This window comes from Callorhinus ursinus, unplaced genomic scaffold (assembly GCF_003265705.2).
Source record: "Callorhinus ursinus isolate GAN/ISIS: 27379988/994484 unplaced genomic scaffold, GSC_fseal_2.0 scaffold6, whole genome shotgun sequence".
NCBI classification, from domain to species: Eukaryota; Metazoa; Chordata; class Mammalia; order Carnivora; family Otariidae; genus Callorhinus; species Callorhinus ursinus.
Genome location: NW_027397068.1, coordinates 11,319,191 through 11,340,100, shown reverse-complemented (window position 1 = coordinate 11,340,100; position 20,910 = coordinate 11,319,191). Strand labels below are relative to the sequence as shown.

General features: G+C 38.6%; 1 protein-coding gene across 3 annotated transcripts in view; it reads right to left on the bottom strand.

Moving 5' to 3' along the window:
* Positions 1-19,552, bottom strand: part of CASP8AP2 (caspase 8 associated protein 2) — a 38,661-nt gene extending 19,109 nt beyond the window's left edge. For 2 of the 3 annotated variants that reach the window (XM_025862660.2, XM_025862667.2), the window contains exons 1-3: positions 19,525-19,551; positions 4,864-4,946; positions 1,979-2,047 (exon numbers count right to left, since the gene is read on the bottom strand). In XM_025862660.2, the coding sequence (XP_025718445.1) occupies positions 1,979-2,047; positions 4,864-4,946; positions 19,525-19,541 (169 nt within the window). In that variant the 5' untranslated portion in view covers positions 19,542-19,551. Of the gene's footprint in view, positions 1-1,978; positions 2,048-4,863; positions 4,947-19,524 lie in introns of all 3 variants that reach the window. The other variant, XM_025862647.2, reaches the window with a different exon arrangement.
* Between the last annotated feature and the right edge of the window lie 1,358 nt (positions 19,553-20,910).

Genomic DNA, 20,910 nt, shown 5'->3' with positions numbered 1-20,910 from the left:
GCAAAGTATGTATCTGAAAGGAGGTTAATATCCAAAATATATAAAGAACTCGTACCACTCAGTAGCCAAAAAAAAAAACCTGATGGAAAAATGGGCAGAGAAACTGAATAGACATTTTTCCAAAGACATACAAATGGCTAACAGGAACATGAAAATGTGCTCCACATGACTAATTACCAGGGAAATGCAAATCAAAACCACAATGAGATATTGCTTTACACCTGTGAGAATGGCTATCTTCAAAAAGACAAGAGATAAAAAGGTTAAAAGAGATAAAAATAGTATTTTAATAACTTTGTATAGTGACAAATGGTAACTACACTTACCATGACCACTGCATAAGGTAGAGAACTGTCAAATCACTATGTTGTATACTCGAAACTAATATAAGTCTATATGTCAAGTATACTTCAATAACATAAATGAATAAATAAAAAATAAAAAGCACTTGCCACACTTAGCAAGTAAACGTCCAGTAAAGGTTGCTGTTTGTATCAGAGACCTCCCCTTAAAAAAACAACAACCACCACGAGACAAGTGTTGGCAAAGCCATGGAGAAAATGGAACCCTTATGCACAGTTGGCAGGAATATAAACTGGTGCAGTACTATGGAAAACACTGTGGAGGTTCCTCAAAAACTTATAAATAGAACTATGATATGATTCAGCAATCCCACCTCTGGATATTTATCCAAAGGATATAAAAACAGGATCTCAAAGAGACTGCACACCCATGTTCACAGCAGCATTAATCACAATAACCAAGATATGGAAAGAACCTAAGTGTTCATTAACGGATGGTTAAAGGTGATGTGGTGTATATATACGTGTGTGTGTGTGTGTGTGTGTGTCTAACATATACACACACCCAATGGAATATTATTCAGCCGTGAGAAAGAAGGACATCCTGCCATTTGCAACATGGATGGACCTTGAGGACATTATGCTAAATGAAATAAATCAGAGAAAGACAAATATGGTACGATATCAACTTACATGTGAAATCTAATAATGCCAAATACATAGAAAGAGAGACTAGAATGGTGGTTACCAGGGGCTGGGGTGGGGGGGTCGGGGAAGAAGAGATGTTGACCAAAGAGTATAAACTTCCAGCTATAAGATGAGTAAGTTCTGGGGATCTAAAATACAGCATAGTGATTACAGTTAATCATACTCTATTACATACTTAAAAGTTGCTAAGAGAATAGATCTTAAATGTTCTCACCACAAAAAAGAGATGATAATTATGTGACAGGATTGATGCAGGTGTTAGCTTAGGCTAAAGTGGTAATCATTTTGCAACATATATGTGCATTAAATCAATACTTACATAACTTAAACTTATACAATGTTAAATGTCAACTATATCTCAATAAAGCTGGGAAAAAAAGAAAATATATGTGCTAAATTTTTTGATGTTGTGTCTACTTCAACTCAAAGGGCGATACATTTCTCCAACTCCAGCATTTCATCCAAATCTACACTGACTGGTTGGAAAACCAATTTACCTAAAATGCTTGTGTCAACAAATCAGATGTGAGGATCATATTTGCTCAAAGCTTTGAGATACCTGATTATGGAAAAGGTTTCTAATTTGGATAGGTCATTAGTCTCTCTGCATATCACACTCTTACTGATACATCTGAAAATATTTATAGCAACTACCCTTTTCAAAAGTTCTAATATCATGTAAGCCGTGACAGTATTAGTAATATATGTATAGATACCAACAGCTGCATTTTAATGGCACAAAATATATTTGCTCAAGGTCCAGTTAAATCTGAGACGTAGATGATAGAAAACCTGAGTGCTAGTTTGTTTTACTGATCAAACTTTAGTCAAGAAAATAAAATCATTTCAAAGAATGGTCAAATTGTTCAGGAACTATGCATTACTCTGAGAACTGGTAACAACAAAATAAATACTTCCAATAGCCTGACCAAATAAAATGAAACTCTTTTATTTTAGAATTTACATACCAGAAACAGCACTGTCCAACCCAGCATATATGTCCAAAGAACCTTCATCATTATTTTTAAGAGGAGAAGCTGCAAGAAAATCAAAGACTCGTTAAGACTGATTTTATGCATTTAGTGAAGTTTTTCTATTCCTACTCTGAAGAACCAGGAAAAGGAGACTTTGTTAGTCGTATACCAAAAAAGACAACTGTTTATAAGTTTTTATACATCCTTATAAACAGAGAGATCTCAGTACACAGATTTATGACTCAGTATCTAAGACTGAAGCTTAAAAACTCACTTTCAAAAAGAAACTTTTGAGAAGGTTCCAAGTCCAATAATAGCAGAGTAGTTCTATGAGACCAATCCTCCTGCTGATAACAAATATAAACTCCAAGCAAACTATTAAAAGCTATCTACAGTCAAATGCTCTACCACTAGACTATTATTGTGGCAATCATTTCCCATTATATACAAATACCGAATCATTATGCCATACACCTAAACTAATAGAAAATTTTATGTGTAATTATACCTCAATCTGAAGAAAAAAAACGGCGATCTAAAAAACTAAAAAGCAACCCAAAGCAGGCAAAAACTGAAGGGGAGACAATACCTGAAAAAGAAAACAGTCTTATATGCATTCCCTATCCTCCTTTTATTACAATCTTTTTGTAGAAGGTTAGGCCCTACTTGCAGCCAACAATGGGCAGTAAAAACTCAGATGGAAACCTCTAGTCCTAATAGCTTGAAGCACAAGAGAAAGAATTTGGGAGTGGTAATAGCAACTAGAAACTAAGAAAGAAAATCCAGAGAGCCACAAAGAGTATTCCCCAAATTGTGCCCAAATCTCCAAGTGACCCCCAAAGTACATAAGTAAAGGTTAGAACTCCAAAACTCCAGCTAAAGTTAAAATATCTGAAGTTTTCAGCTGCTATCCATCACAAGTAAGACAAGTTTAAGTTCAATCAAGTTAAATACTTGCTAAGAGTAAAAACAACATTCTTCAGAGCAATATAGCATAATCCAATGTTTCTAGAACATAACAGAATTCAGTGTCCAGAATGCAACCCAAAATTACTACATAGCAAACCTGGTCAGAGAAATATAAATCATTAAAACAAAGAATATGGGGCACCTGGCTGGCTCAGTCGGAGGAGCATGCAACTCTTGATCTCAGGGTCATAAGTTTGAGCCCCACACTGGGTATAGAGATTACTAAAAAAAATAATAATAAGCTAAAAAAAAAAAACAAAACAAAGAATGAAAATCCTAAAACTGAAAACTACAATTTCTAATTTTAAAAAATTCACTGAATGTGCTTGACAGTAGAGCCAGTGAACTTGAAGACAGATCAATAAAAATTACCCAATCTGAAGAATAGAGAGAAAAAGATTTAAAACAAAATCAAACAAATGAACAAACAACAATAAAAGTCTTAGTTAACCTATAGGATAATGTCAAAAAGTTCTCACATACTATATATCTGGATTCCCAAAAGAAGAGAGAGAATGGGGAGGAAAAATTATTCTAGAAGAATACTAAAGGATACCAGAAGGACTAGAAATGATAAATAATTGAGTAAATATAAAAGACTAATTTTTCTTAATTTCTTTTAATTCTTAATTTTTTTAAAGATACATAGAATGGTTTAAAGTAAAAAATACAGCTTTGTTTCATGAAGTTTATGACATCTTTAACATAAAAGGATGAATGGAGGTTAAAGACAACGATATATACAAGATTCTACATCTTGGGTGAAAAGGTACAATACTAGGAAGCAGACTACAAAATGTTAAAGAAATATACTGCAATCTCTTGAGCAACCACTAAAAAATAATGCAAAGAGGTGTAGTCCATAAAGCTAATATATAAATTAGAATGGAATTCTAAGGGGCACCTGGGTGGCTCAGTTGGTTAAGCGACTACCTTCGGCTCAGGTCATGATCCCGGAGTCCTGGGATCAAGTCCCACATCAGGCTCCTGGCTCAGCGGGGAGCCTGCTTCTCCCTCTGATCCTCTTCCCTCTCATGCCGTTTCTCACTCTCTCTCTCTCTCTCAAATAAATAAATAAATAAAATCTTAAAAAAAAATCTTTTAAAAAAAAAAGAATGGAATTCTAAAATATATTCAATATTTGAAAGAAGGCAAGAAAATCAGAAAGAAAACTGTGAGAAAAACTAAAGTATTAAAATGACAGATTAAATTCCAATCACAAAAATAAAGAAAATTTAGGGGTTAACTGATAAAATAATAAAAACAGCAGATTAAATAAAAGTATTGTATCAATGTTAGATTTACTGAAATTGATAATTATGCTATTGTTATATTAAAAAACCTAACTTTCTCGGGGCGCCTGGGTGCCTCAGTCGTTAAGCACCTGCCTTCGCCTCAGGTCATGGTCCCGGGGTCCTGGAATCAAGCCCCACATCGGGCTCCTTGCTCAGCCAGGAGCCTGCTTTTCCCTCTCCCACTCCCCCTGCTTGTGTTCCCTCTCTAGCTGTCGCTCTCTCTCTGTCAAATAAATAAAATCTTTTAAAAATTAAAAAAAAAAATTAAAAATAAATAAAAATTAAAAACCTAACTTTTTCTTATGAAATACACATGAATTATACAAATAATGTATGCAACTTGAGAGTAACAAATACCTACTTTGTATTTATTTGGATATGACAATAAATATCATTATCACTTATACTGGCAAAGTTGTTAATTTCATTAAATTTAAGAGACCTGAAAGCACACAATAAGAAAGTTCACATTAACTAGGCATTTCCTATTTGCCAGGCACTTTATTGTATTAATTCATTTATGTGTGAGAGGAAAAAGTTAATGAGTGGTATCAATGAAAATAAATTATTTTATAATTAAATAAATTTATAAAGACAGTTAAAATGAGCTCTTACCAGAAAAGACATCAAATAAACTTGGTCCATCACCATTGTCATCATCTGCTGCCATGATCCTATTTCCTTTTGACCGTCGCCATCTAAAGTATTAAATATAAAGATTTTCCACTTAAAATCAACCGCACAATACAGAGAGTAAACCTAGCTTTATGTTAAAAAGCAACTTCCAAATTTGGACACAATGAATAAATTCACTCTATCATCACTTTAAAGAAAGTGCCTAACATTTTCCAAAACCTTAAACTTGCTTATTATAGTTAAATCATGTCACAAAGTAAATGAGGCTAATTTTATAAAATAGACCAAAATACAAATTAACTTTTATACAAAAATAAACCAACTATCATACTAAATAAGTACAACCATATGATGAGTTCTATGAGTCCTCTTAGCAAATCATCCAACCTAGGGCTGGTCTTGGGAACTCTAGACATACATGTTTTTACCAGTAAGAGAGTAAGACAGGTAAATAGAAAAGAATTTAATACTATACTAGGCCTGGTACAGTGAGATGTGAGAAAAGAGGTATTCTCATACATCACCCAAATGTATACTGGTACAAGCTCTATGGAGGCAATCTGACAATAGCTATCATATTTTTAAATGCAAATAATCTTTGACCCAACAAGTCATATCTAGTAATGTGTTCTACAGATAACAAGCACATGGTTACAAAATGTATGTAAAGGAATATTCAATGCAGTGCTGTTCATAGTGGCAAGAATGGAAGCAACAAAAGAATCCAAAACAGTTTAAAAAAAAAATCTGACTTATCTGACATTCTCCATTCTGCCAGTAAAATTTGCTGAATGGTGCCTATGGTCAATGAACGGTGGCTACTGAGGGTCATTAAGGATACCTGCACCTGTACATTTCTGCTCCCACCAAGATATACTCTTTATCAACAGGTTACATTTACTACCAAATCCAATTATGCCAGTTTCCTTATTTTCCTAAGTAATAGTATTATGAAAGATTACATTGCCAAAGGAAGTTCTTTTCCAGTGTAATCTAAGCTGAATGCTCTGAAAAGACTCGAGGTGATTAAGTAAGATACATACGCAATTGCCTGTCAAATCAAGTGAGGTAGAGATAATCCAAAATACTGGAAGAGAAAATCTAGTCTGTACCTATGCTGATTCACAAGTATCTTACTCCACTTTAATTTTTTAAAAAAAGTGATGGAAATCATAAGCAATGTCTTATGAGTGTGGTTTATGCAAGAAAGAAGTCAGGGGCACCTGGCTCAATAGGTAAAGCATGTGACTTTTGATCTCAGGGTCATGAGTTCAAGCCCAACGTTGGGCATAGAGCTTACTTAAAAAGAAAAAAAAAAGTCAGAACTCTAATCACTGGATTCATTCTCAAAGGTCATGGTTCTACCACAAGAGATACAATTTATGTTATTCCTTTAAATAAAATTAAAGTATACATCTTTTCTTATTCATTACTCACATTTCCCATTCCAACATTTTTTCCAATTAGCTGATTTGATCAACTGCTATAGCCTGTACAGTAATTACAAAAGGAATAAATGGTATAATCATATCTGGCAATTAATACAACTGACTCTGGGTAAAGCAAAATTCTACTGATGGAGCAGAAACTCAAAGGCTTCTTTGAGCTTTACAGCTAGTAGTAGTAACCTACTACTGGCACTTTAATAGTAGTAGTAACCTACTACTAGCTGTAAACTGTCATATGGAGGAGGGAACATCAGTCAATGGGTTTTTTACAGAATGGAGATAATGATTTAGTTAAACAGAGACCAAATAGATCAAAGTTTTCATGGCATATCATTTCAGTTTTCGTTTTTACCCTGGCAGGTATTGCTTAAAAAAAAGACCTACTTGGCCTATTAAGTTAAAACTAAGAAATCAATAGAAGAGAACTGAAAAAGCCTGGATCTTTTGTCCCTCACCAGTCTTAAATTTTTCTACAGTTGCTTATGGAAACATTGTCCACACCTTAATCTCTAGATCCCTGACCACTGAAAGTATGTTTTTAATTATTTATAAATTTAATACAAAGTGACTGCTCATTTCTTAAGTCATATCATCTGTCACATTAAGAGTTCTTCAAAATTATTTCTGAGAATAATATGTACAGTAATATGAAGTAGTCAAATTATATACGTAATTTCTCACTACGTACACATAAAAAGTTAAAGGAACTGTGGCAATTATCATGCCTCTCAATTTCAAATCTACCCTTCTGTGATAATGAAGAATGGCCTTGTAAATATTTCTCCTTTGTAACTGGCTCAGTGTTAAACCTTCTCAGTAGAGTGCGGAAGAGACACTGGCAAGGAAAGTTTTTCTTCCTAGTTTCAGTGTGCCTGGCTAGCCAGGCTCCTGCAGAACATCTTTCTCTGGCATCTAGTTCCTGCAGCAGATAGTCTCTCCAGCACCAGGCTCCTACAGGGCACAATTTCTCTACACACCCACCTCCTATAAGTGAGTTTCTATTACAAAGGACTCCTGTAGGACCCAGCTTGCTACTGCCAGGCTCATGGAGAGGGCAGCTTCTCCAACTCTTGGATCCCACAGCACTTGACAGCCAGAATACAGGAGCGTCCCTATGCATCTTTTCTACCAGATTCAAAGCAATGTCACCAGCAGGGCACTTAGCAACTTCTCTACCATTCACTTAGCCCCAGCCATGCGCCCTCCAATGAGGGGGAAGACAGCGCTTCCTTGGATGATCTATCTCAACCTGGAGGATGGGCACACTCTCATCTTCTATTCCTATGTTCTTTAGAGTTATCTTTAACTCTCACTAATCAATTTCCAGTTACTCTAACTGTCTGTTAATAATTCTTTATTCTAGGGGCACCTGGCTGGTTGTCCCGTAGAGCATGTGACGTGACGGGACCCTGAGCTCAGGGACGTGAGGTCAAGCCCCACACTGGGCATGGAGCCTACTTTAAAAATAATAATAATAATAATAATAATAATAATAATAATAATTCTTTATTCTAAGAATTCTCCTTTCAAATTACTGTGTGGTTTTTATGGTTTTTTGTCTCCTGATTGGACCCTATCTGATACAGATAACAGTCGTAATAGAGATTTTTAACACACTTTTCTCTGCTGATCTAGCATTTAATTAAAGATATAGGTCTGAATACAAAACTTACAGGTCTGATTTGATTTCATATCCCTGCATGCAACAATTCAGAGAACTTATATTATGTTCAGGTACATCTATAAGAATTGACTATATATCATGACAGAGCAATTTTCAACAAGTTATCACAGAAGTGCTTTTATCAAAACCAACAAAATTCAGGGGTGCCTGTATGGCTCAGTCTATGCAGCACGCGATTCTTGATTTCAGGATGAGTTCAAGTCCCACGGTGGGCATGGGAGCCCACTTTAAAAAATAAAAACAATAAAATTTGAAGTTAACAATGCACTCTTAAATTTCCCAGCTCCTTTGGAAATTTGCAAGCTAGGTCAAAGAACAAGTATTAACAGAAATGGGGAAATATAGAACTGAATCACAATGAATACACCATAAAGCAAAGTTTGTGGAATACAATCAAAATAATACTTTTAGAGTAAAAGAAGACAACGTACTGATGAGTTCATCATCCAACTCAAGAAGTTAGAAAAAGGTCCAACAAATGTGTATTGTAGTTTTAAAAAAAGGTCAGAAAAAGAACAAAGTAAACCCAAAGAAAGAAACACATAAAGAACAGAAATTAATAAAAAGCAACAAGCACTATAGGGCGCCTGGGTGGCTCAGTCGGTTGGGCAACTGCCTTCGGCTCGGGTCATGATCCTGGAGTCCCGGGATCGAGTCCCGCATCGGGCTCCCTGCTCAGCGGGGAGTCTGCTTCTCCCTCTGACCCTCCCCCCCTCATGCTCTCTATCTCATTCTCTCTCTCAAATAAACAAATAAAATCTTTAAAAAAAAAAAAAAAGCAACAAGCACTATAAAGATGAATAAAAATAAGCGCTAGCTCTTCGAAAAGACAAATAGGCAAATGCTGGGCCAAACTAATCAAGAAAAGCAGACACAAACATTAGAAATAAGAAAGGAGTGACAGCTTCATATATAGCAGAGATTACATTATTGAAAGAAAGCTCTAAGCAAAATAAATCAGTCAGAGAAAGACAAATACCATATGATTTTATTCACTTGGAATTTAAGAAACAAAACAGATGAACATGGTGGGGAGAAAAGGAGATAGGCAGAGCCAGACAGGCTCTTAACTATGTTGAGCAAACTGGGGGTTGCTGGAGGAGAAGTGGGCAAGGAGAATGGGTTAAATGGGTGATGGGAATTAAGGAGGGCACTTATTGTAGGAGCACTGGGTGTTATAAGTGATGACTCCTTAGACTCTACATCTGGAACTAATGTTATACTCTATGTTAACTAACTGGAATTTAATGAAAACTTAAAGAAAAAAAAATACTACTGAAAGAAAGCTCAATGAAATGGAGTTTTTTAGAAAAATGTAACTGGCCAAAACTGACTCAAGAAGAAACAGAAAACATGGACGTATTTAGGATGATTAGAAAATTTGATACAGCACTTAATCTATTCATAAAGAAACTACCAAGCCCAGTTTTACAGGTGAACTCTATAATACCTTCAAAGAACAGATAAAACATAATATATTCCAGACAGCAGAAAGGGAAAAAAAGGCTAAGAGACAAATAATTTCATAAAGTTAGGACAGTGTAGACATCAAAACTGGGCAAAAATAGGACAAAGTTGGAAAATTACAAGACAGGAAAACTATAGGCCAATCTTTCTTATGTGCATAAAAACAGCCTTAAAAAAATTAGCCAAATGCATCCAGCAAGCCATTAAACGAAAAACAAAAACAAGGGGTGCCTGGCTGGCTCCGTCAGAAGAGCAGGAGACTCTTGATCTTAGGGTTGTAAGTTTGAGCCCCACACTGGATGTAGAAATTATTTAAAAATAAAATCTGTAAGGGCACCTGAGTGGCTCAGTCGGTTAAATGTTCCTGATTTCAGCTCAGGTCATGATCTCAGGGTTGTAAGATCAAGCCCCGCAGCGGGCTCTGTGCTCAGTAGAGTCTGCTTGAGATTCTCTCTCCCTCTCCTTCTGCCCCCCCAAATAAATAATAAAATCTTTAAAAAAAATCATATACACACTACAGACAAGTGAGCTTTAACCCCAAAATGCAAGAATGGTATAACATTTAAAAGTCAATTAGCATTAGTACTGTCCTCTGGTTAGTAATTCGCTTCCCAGGGGGTTATATGTTAACAGTTCTAATACTATTACACATGTATATTGGAAATGAACAATTTACATAAATGCATGATAGATGGTAGGAACCGTATTTTTCACTACTGAAGTGGGAGGTTACAGAAAAACAAGAGAACGAGCTAGAATGATCCCTGTGGTAATGGATTAGAGTTGACATCAGGAAGAACATATATTTAATTTAATATAGATAATGATATAAATAATGATATTTCTAGATATAGAAATATTGGGGCTCCTGGGTGGCTCAGTTGTTAAGCGTCTGCCTTCGGCTCAGGTCATAATCCCAGGGTCCTAGGATCGAGCCCCACATCGGACTTCTTGCTCAGCAGGAGACCTGCTTCTCCTTCTCTTACTCCCCCTACTTGTGTTTCCTCTTTCACTGTTTCCTCTCTGTCAAACAAATAAAATCTTAAAAAAAAAAAATTAGATATATATATGTGTATGTGTATGTATATATACACACACACATTAGTTAACAGATACCCATATATTTCTTTGCTCTATCAGCTGAGAGGGCCTAAAAAACAACATCCCAATAGCAGTAAGCACACCTAAGTATTCACATCTTGGCTTCTAATACTATTCTCCATTAAAATGGACCAGGGCTCCTGGAAGAAGTGGCTGATTTTAAAACAAGAGCAAAAAATACACAAGATGAAATTAGAGCATCTTCTAGCGCACAAAAAAAAAAAAAAAAAAAAACTGATGAAAGGGGTGCCTGGCTGGCTCAGTCAGTAGAGCATACAACTCTTGATCTCAGGGTCGTGAGTTTGAGCCCAACACTGGGTATAGAGATTACTAAAAAAAATAAATAAATAAACCTTTAAAAAATTAATTGATTAGGGGTACCTGGGTGGCTCAGTCAGTTAAGCATCTGCCTTTAGCTCAGGTCATGATCTTGGGGTCCTGGGACTGCACCCCACACTGGGCTCCCTTCTCAGAGGGGAGTGCTTCTCCCTCTGCCTCTGCCTGTCTCCAACTCATGCTTACTCTCTCTCAAATGAATAAATAAAATATTTTTAAAAATAAATAAACGAATAAAAATTAAAAATTAATTAATAAAATTTTTTAAAATCTTCCTCAAGCTTAGAAAAAAGGATTGATGAAGGTATGTCAAAAGGGCACTGGAACCAACTGAAAGTTCCCAAGAGCCAAGAGCTAAAGCTGGAACAATTTGAGCAACAAATTAAAGTAGTATTAGATTATAACCCAAAATATAAAATAAATATATATGAGTCCATACTGATACCAATAAATTAGTAAATGGAGAAGAGACAAATTATCCATGCAGAATTCCAAATAAATTGTTATTTATTTATAGAGCAGGCAGGGCATAATTTTACACTATCAAATGTGCATTAGTGACTTCTTTCCAAAGAGTAGAGTATGGAATGGGGTGTAGAGAGGGCTTTACAGTGAGGAAACCTGACCACAAACACTTCTGTCAAATGATCAAGTCAGTATCAAGTCATAAATCATGTTGACAAGTATGTACTCTCCATATGATGTGATGAAAATGGCACTTTACCTGTGAACTTCACCAAAACCCATAACCTCAGACTAATCATGAGATAAACATCAGACAAATTCTAATAGTAGGGTATCTACAATACACCTGAACAGTTCTCAAAACTGCCAAGGACATTAAAAACAAAGAATGCAGGAAAGTGTTACAGTCAAGAGCAGCCTAAGAAGATGTGACAACTAACGTAATATGGTACCCTGGAACAGAAAAAGGATAAACATTAGGTAAAAATGAAGAAAATCTGAATAAACTATGGACTTAGTTAATAATGTATCAGGGTAGGGGCACCTGTCTGGCTCAGTTGGTAGAGCATGTGACTCTGGATTTCGGGGTTGTAGGTTCGAGCCCCACATGGGGTGCAGAGATTATTTAAAAATAAAACTTTTAGGCGCACCTGGGTGGCCCAGTCAGTTGAGTGTCCAATTCGGTTTCAACTCAGGTCATGACCTTAGGATCATGGGATCACACTCCCATATCAGAGATGAAGCCTACTTGGGATTCTCTCTTCCTCTCCCTCTTGCACCTCCTGCTCCTACTCGTGAGCTCTCATACTCACTCTCTCTCTCATAAATAAATAAATCTTTAAAAAATTTTTTAAATAATAATACACATAATTCATATATAGGAAAACTCAATATCAAAGTTGGAAATGTTCCCCAACTTTATCTATAAACTCAATGCAATTCCAGTCAAACTTAAGAAGTTGACCATAAAATTCAAAACTCTAAAGGGCCTAGTAGAGTCAGGACATTTTTTGTTTTGACAGAAAGGGAGTTAAGCTTTTTATGAAGTATAACATAAAGAACAAAACACAATCATAAGTATACAGTCCTAGGATTCCTGACAACCTAAGCACATCTAATTGCCACCCGGATTCAGAAACAGATCATTATCAGTACCCTAGAAGAACTCCTCATGCCCCCTTGTAGCCACTATCCACTCCCAAATGTTGGCAAAGATGTGTGCAGAATAAAATCATACACATTGCTGATGACTCGCTTTGTAGAAGAAGGACCTGCATATCAGTGGAGGAGTGGGAGGTATCTGTGGAGATATGTAGATTCTAAATGAGAAGAGAAATGGAAGATAAGGCTGTCAAAATTAGAGTCAAACAGAAGATACTAAATGTCCAAGGAATCTGGTCTTGAACATTCAGAAGGTCAGAGTACTGAAGGTTTTTGAGGTAGAAGCATTAGTATAAAGAAATGAAATAGATTAATGTGTGGAATGAACTAGAAAGAGAAAAGTATAGGAAAAGAAACTGGGAAGGAGACTACTACGAGAGTCCACATAATAAGAAAACCCAAGATGGAGACAGTGAGAATGAAAAGAATATGAGACATAATAATGGAAGAAAGCAAATAGGGTAGATGCCTGGATATGGGAAATATAAACAATCATCTCCTGCCTCAACTCATTCTCAAGCTACAAACTTCCATTATCTTTGACTCTTATATCAAGACCTACTTTTCTTATAACCACACTTAAAATCACAAATCCTTAGTCATTTTATTTTTCAATCTCTCAAATTTAATGTCTCCTTTCCACTCAGTTATTCCAGTTTCCGATATAATTATTTCTCACTTAAATTATTACAAAGTATCCTAGCTGGGGCGCCTGGGTAGCTCAGTTGGTTAAGCATCTGCCTTCAGCTCAGGTCATGATCCCAGGGTTCTGGGATCGAGCCCAGCTGGGATTAGCCCAGCATTGCTTCCTGCTCAGCAGAGAATCTGCTTCTCTCTCTCTCTCTCTCTCTCTCTCTCTCTCTCTCTCCCCCTCTGCCCCTCCCCCCACTCGTATTCTGTGTGTGTCTCTCTCTCAAATAAATAACATCTTTAAAAAACAGTTAAAAAAAAAGTCTTCTAGGGGCGCCTGGGTGGCTCAGTCGGTTAAGCGGCTGCCTTCAGCTCAGGTCATGATCCTGGGGTCCTGGGATCGAGCCCCACGTCCGGCTCCCTGCTCAGCGGACAGCCTGCTTTCTCCCTCTCCCTCTGCCTGCCACTCTGCCTACTTGTGTTCTCTCTTGCTCTCTCTGTCAAATAAATAAATAAAATCTTTAAAAAAAAAAAAGTCGTCTAGCTAGTTTCCATACGACCAACACCTTTTTCCTTCTACCACTTTTTATTTTTAAAGATTTATTTATTTATTTTTGAGAGCATGGGGGAAGGGGCTGAAGGAGGAAGAGAAAAAATCTTAAGCAGACTCCATACTCAGCACAGAGCCCGACACTGGACTTGATCTCACAACCCTGAGATCATGACCTTAGCCGCAATCAAGTAGGACACTTAACTGACTGAGCCACCCTGGGGCCCCTCCTTCTACCACTTTCCACACTAAAGCCAAAATCCTGTTGATGTCTAACCTGTTTCACTCCCAGGTTAAAAACCTTTAAGAGCTACCCAAAACATTACTGAATTAAGCTTTCCTAGCACAGAACAAGGCCTTTCCAGAAATATCACAACTTTTCTATCTCACACTGCTCCCTTCACCTGCCCCATTTAGCCACATGAGAAATTCTGTACTACCACCACATTTCTATAATACAAGGTAGCACACACATTACGGAGAAGTAGAGAAACGATTTTAGCATAACGCAGAAATTATATTGGTTCAGACAGGGATCTTCCTAGATCATTCAAGTTTTGAACCATTAAGTAATAGCAGCTAAATGCAGCAAGCCTTGAAGGAATCTAGTCCTAAGTTGATGCCATTACCCTAGATGCCCATTAGTCCCTCCTTCCTCTGGTCTCAGTACAGTAACAGGCTTTGTCTTGCAAGGGTGTAAGCATGGTTTTCTTCAATCTTTGGGAGGCAGCAGGGGGGTGAGGGACCCAAATACCACGCAGTGAGCCAAAGCCATCCAGTCTGCCATCACAATATTTCATACAAAACTTGCAACTGCATCTACATCTACAACCTGTGATGTTTATTTATGTCCCTGTTCTTGTCTGCACAAATCGACAGCTTCAATTCTTCCTTTTCCTTCTTCTATCAATCTACCTTCATCTTTCTTTTTTCTTAAGAAAATTAGAAATATTGGGGCTCCTGGGTGGCTCAGTCGTTAAGCATCTGCCTGCAGCTCAGGTCATGATCCCAGCGTCCTGGGATCGAGCCCCGCATCAGGCTCCCAGCTCAGCGGGAAGCCTGCTTCTCCCTCTCCCACTCCCCTTGCTTGTGTTCCCTCTCTCGCTGTGTCTCTCTCTGTCAAATAAATAAAATCTTTAAAGAAAAAATCTGTATTTACTGAGATATTTATTAGGAATTTCACATGTGTTAACTATGCCAATTTTTTTTTAAGATTTTTTATTAGTAACATGGGTAGATAGGTTTTGCGTATTCTACCCGTTTTCCCATAAACCCTGTTTTAGTGAGTTACAGAACTGAAGGTTTTTCAAAAATGCATACATTAAAGCAAAAATGTCTGTACTTGCAGTTCCTGAATTATGCCATGTACTTCAATTCCACAGTATCTTGCTCATTCTGTCTCTTTACCTGGACTGCTCATCCTCTTCCCAAACCCAGCTACCATAAAAGAGAACTCCCTTTTCTAGAGACACAGTTAATCCTCATTCCTTATTGTACTGACATACACCGAACACACCATTACATTTAGCCACCCATTGCAATCATTTGCTTTCTAAAGTTGTTCTTAGACTTTAGCATGCATCGGAATCACCTAACAGAGTTAGAACACAAGGCTGATGGGTCCATCCCCCAAAATTACTGATTCTGTAGGTCTGGAGTGAGATTTGAAAATCTGGATCTCCACTGCTAGTCCAAGGACCACACTCTGAGAACTACCTTATTTTTTTTTTTTTAAGTAATCTCTACACCCATCATGGGGTTTGAACTTACAACCCCCAAGACCAAGAGGTGCATGCTCCACTGACTGAGCCAGCCAGGCACCCAGAAAACTACCTTTATTAGACCAGTGTTGTCCAATAGAACTTTCTATAATGATAAAATTCTTCTGTATATCTGAGCTGTCCAATATAACTACTGAGCACATGTGGCTATTGAGTACATAAAATATGCATAGTGTGACTGAGTATATTAGTTTTGTTGTTTTTTTTTTAAGATTTTTATTTATTTGAGAGAGAGTATAAGCAGGGAGAGCAGCAGGCAGACGGAGAAGCAGCCCCCCCACCCCCACCCCACAGAGCAGGGAGCCCGATGCAGGGCTAGATCCCAGGACCCTGGGATCATGACCTGAGCCGAAGGCAGATGTTTAATATAACCAAGTATATTAGTTTCTTATTGCTGCTCTAACAACTTACCACAAACTTAGTGTCTTAACGCAAATTTACTATCTTACAGTCTCGTTTACCACAAAAAGCTTACAGAAAGGACTTCACAGAGCTGTAGTTATTTCAACTTCAATAACAACTAACTAGCTCTAAATGCTATTGGGTCCTTATAAAAATGTATTTGAATGCTGTCCTAAGGCAATGAAGTCGGGGACATCAATATCTTATTTACTACAACTGCAAAGCAAAATTTATTTCATTGGGTTAAACACTTGATAAGCAAACATAAGGGGGTGGGGATAAAGAATAAGTACTGCCAGAAAAAGTAGGGGTACGAGATCAGATTTATAGACTCCCCTGCGGCTACCTCAGAATGGTTGAAAATTAGGAACTGTTGGTACTGAAACACAAACCAATAGTCAGCAATAATATGCTAAAGCTAATAAACACATTCCTCCAAGTCCACACTCACCAAGTCCAAAACCAAGAGATCATCTTTCCATCAACATCTGTCACCTCCTGACATCTCTACTTCTTTGAGTAGCACTAGATTTCCCTAATAGCCTACTGATACTAGCCCACAATGTTTCTCCCATTTATCCTCATTCTTGCCATCTGAATTTTATTTCAGGCTCCACTACAGTCACCTAATTATCTCCTCTCTCCAAATACATGCTACACACAACTGTTGGGTTAGTTTTTCTGAAGCAATCCTGCTCATATCACTTTCTGCTCAAAAACTTTCCACTACTTCCCAATGTCTACTGAATAAAGTCCAAACACCCTACCTTAATACACACTGATGCCTACTTTCTAGCCCCATCATTCACTATCCTGAGGTTTCCAAAATCCCAAGGTTCAGTCAAAATGGGTTCCTGTTTGCAAACACAATTCCTGATACCATCTCCCCACTACATCTAGGAGCTCACAAACAAGTCTGGGTGTGAATACCCACAGATTAGAATTTGAGAAATAAGGTTTTAGAAAAGTCAGGCGATATATTACACAATTAAGATACCTGGACTTCATCCAGTACGAAATGGGAGAAACCACTGAAGGTTTTTAAAGCAAGAGAGTGTCAGGATCAAATTTGCATTTCAGGAATTTAACTCTAGTAAGAAGAGTACAGAAAATATTAGTAGCAAAAAACAGAGCAGACTATTAAAACAGTACAGGAGACAAAGAGGGGTGATTAAGTTATTAGCAGTGGAAATAAACAAGCAGATCTGAGATTTCTGCAGAGAATCAAAAAGATTTCATGGAAAGTGTATTCAAATGTCCACTCTTGACCACTTCAAAACCACAGCCTGAGCTGTCTTTTCAAAATGCAGATCTGGGGACACCTGGATGGCTCAGTCAGTTAAGCATCTGCCTTCAGCTCGGGTCGTGATCCCAGAGTCCTGGGACTGAGCCCCACATCGGGCTCCCTGCTCATCGGAGAGACTGCTTCTCCCTCTGCAACTGCTGTTGCTCTACCTGCTGTCAAATAAATAAAACCTTTAAAAAAAAAAAAAAAGCAAATCTGATCATGCTCCCCCCATGCTTAAAACCCATCAGTGCTTCCTGCTGATTTTAGAGTAAAAAACAAATTTTGTCACAATTTTGCTTACAAAGTCTAGAGTGACATGGCCTCTGCCTACAATTCCAGTTAGTCTGCATCCTTCTTCCCATTTCCCCCACGCAGTCTTTACTCTTGATCATACCGACGTTCTTTCAGCTCCTTAAACATGCCATTGGTTCCCTCCCACCACAGCGCCTGTGCAGGGAGTGCTCTTTCCTCAATGCTCCAAGTCACTTAACTCATCTCTGGTATTTTGGCTTAGGTAAAGTTTGAGGCTTCCCTGGCTACTCTCTCTCTCCACTAAGTCAGGCCCTCTCTATTATATTCTTATACCACTGTGTCCTTTCTCTATATGGCCTCTTCTCAGTTTACGATTATATTTTTGTGGGAATTCCTAAAGAAATGTCCATCTCACCCACTGGACTGTAAGCTCCATGAAGACCAGGACTGGTTCTGTCTGTTCACCAGTGTATCCCCAGCTCTCAGCACAGGGCTTTCCAAGTCAGTACATAATAAAAAAAAAAAGTATTTGTTGAATTACTGAAATTCCCAATTTATTAACGACAACTGTGAAACTCCTAGCTTTGGTAGAACCAAAGAAAACAGGATGAATTATCTGTAGGACATGCAGGTGAAGATGTCTAATAGATAACTGGAAACTGGAGTATGTAGCACAAAAGACAAAACATAATCTGTAGAGATCAGATTACTCTCTTGAAATCAAAAAGGCCAGTGATTCTCCTGGAAAAGGAAGGAGGGAAAAGAGGAAGGATTATGTATCAGAATCTCTCGCAAAGAGGGGCTTATTCACACATGCTCTCACCTTCCCCCAAATGAAGATCTCAATATATAATGCAAGATACTACTGATAGAGAAGTGTTGCACCTATGCAAAGTGGAGAGGTAAAATTTTACATGTTGAGAACCATGATGATGAAAGAAAATTGCTGCAAGGTCACTCAATCATTTTAGGAACAATTCCAATGAATTCAGATGCAAAGACGAAGCTTATGAAAGAAGGAATACCTAGCCTTTTTTGATAGGACGTTTTAAAAAGACAGTCTAAAGGAAATTTTCTTTAAAAAAAAGAAAGACTGAAATAAGCATTTGTAGGGAAAAAACCTGGGGAGGAAAGTGTATTTTAAGGCTCATGGGAAAGGCTAAATGTAATACAGCAAGATCCCTGAAGAAAATGTAAAGAGAAAATAATAACAAACACCACATATACTGAATGCTATATGCCTGTACCTTAAATGTTCCAAATACATTATTTTAAATCTTCCCACCAAAGTCCCATAAAGTACATACTATTCTTTTTACCGTTTTATAGATGAGGAAACAAATAACAAATGATTAAGAAACTTGCCCCAAGGTCAAACAGCTGATAAGTGGGATATCTGGGATTAGATTCCAGTTTCTTCATTAAAGCCAAGAATATTCATTAGAGATAAAAGTATAATTTTTTTCTTTGAAAGGGGGCCAGCTCTTGTGAAATGAGAAGAAACGCTAGAAGATAACTGGGGTGGGGGTTGGGGACTTCTTGCCGTAGTCTCGGTCCCACTCCAATCAAAGCAGCACTGGGCGAGATGGGGGAGGGGCACTGAGGAAGGGGAAATGTTTGGGGCTGTAGGTGCGGAGAATGGAAAAGACCAGGGAAGAATCTGGAAAACACTGGGAAGAATGAGAGTCAACGCCAACTTGATCCCTGAAGCACAAATCCCGAGCTTCTGTGAATTCTACATTAACATCTGAGTTGGGGCCAACTATGTGTCAGGCGCTGTTCTAGGCGTTGTGGAGATCAAGATAACTTCTCTGGGTATTACAGTCTCGGAAACAACCAACATCAATGATGACCTGACACTTAGGAAAGACACATTCCTCCAGAATCGCATCCGAAAGCTTTAGGGAGTACATTACAAGACAAGATTGATTTGGGGGGAGGGGCGGGAGGAGCAGTCGGAAGGGCAGTTCCTACGTGCGCTCGCCCCAAGCACCCCTGGATACTCTCGAGGGACCACAGAGGGACGCAAATGCGAGCCCAAAAACTACACCCGAGGGCGGCGGGAACGCAGCTACCTGCGGGCCGCGAACATCAGGCGCGCCCCCACTCCCCCGACTCCGCGGCTCCCTTGGACTCCTTAGCTCCCCGGAAACCGCCGGCTTCCGCTCGGGGCACTACCACGCCTTTCAGTCTCTTCCTCAACAACCCCGCGCCGACCGGACCCCCAAATCAACTTACCCGCCCTGCCTAGCCCAAGATAGCCGGGGATCCTCTCTGGACACCGAGGTCTCGCTGGCATCTCCACCAATGCAAGAACGCAGTCAGGACGCGGAGGCGGGACTGAGCATCCACGGCCAATCAGACCACACGTAAAGCACGTCCCGGCGCACATAACTAGTTCCCGCCTTTGGGAGGGCTAAAAAAAAAAAAACACGCTTGGCGCCAAACTCGCGTAGGCTTGTGCGGACTTTACGAGAAAGGGGTGGAGCCTAAGCTGGCGGGGACGTAGATGGGGCGGGACTTCACTGCGGAAGGGGCGGGACCTTAGGGAAGGTGGGGGCGGAGTCTGGGAGAAGATTATGAAAGGGAAAGGAAACTCTGAGAAGGCCCTGTCATTTATTTAGTCTTTTATTCTATAAATTCTATTAAATGTCAACCGCGTGCTAGACGTGGTGCTGGACTCTGGCTCCATAATGATAAATAAGCACTGTTCCTCACCCTCAGACAAGGGCAATGGCTTGCCTGAGGCAAAAAATTAAGCCCAGTGCATCGGGAGCTTTAAAGAGGGATACCAAGACAAGTCGGGTAGGAGGTACAGGAGAGCTTTCTAGAGGGTAGAATACCCGAATTGTCTAATAGAACTTTCAGTAACTAGAGATGCCGGTGCCTCCAGAGGTGGGGCCTACACCATTGATTGGTGGAGAAGTAAAACAGAGATGACTTCCTGGGCTACCTGATCTGGGGATCTTAATCTTGATCTCTAACCGTTTCCTCTTGTTTGTCCATTTAATAACTTGTAACTGTCCTATGAACTTATTACATATTTTTAAATTTTTCGGAAAGACCCCCATTTGGGAGAGTATGTTCTGGAAGAACACTGGTTTCCTGGATTCTACTCCAACCAGCTTTGCTTCTGAGAAGTTAGGCAAGCATTCCAGGTAGTGGAGACTGGGAAAGAGTAGAGGGTGTGCAACTACGAGGCGTTTATTGTTGCTGGAGCATGAAGCGTGAGATGAGGCTGGTGGGGGAGGCAGGGGTCAGAACTTAAAAGACCTTACATCTGTCAGACAGCTTGGAATTTACTTTTAAATGATGAGGCATTGGGGACCACTGGATTTTATGCTTGGTGTGGTCCTGATCTGATTTGCATTATTAAAATCCTCTGGCCTTGAGAAGGAGGATTTTGAGATGCTCTAACAGTGATCCAAGCTAGAGAAAATGAGGATCTGGAGTAAATAGTA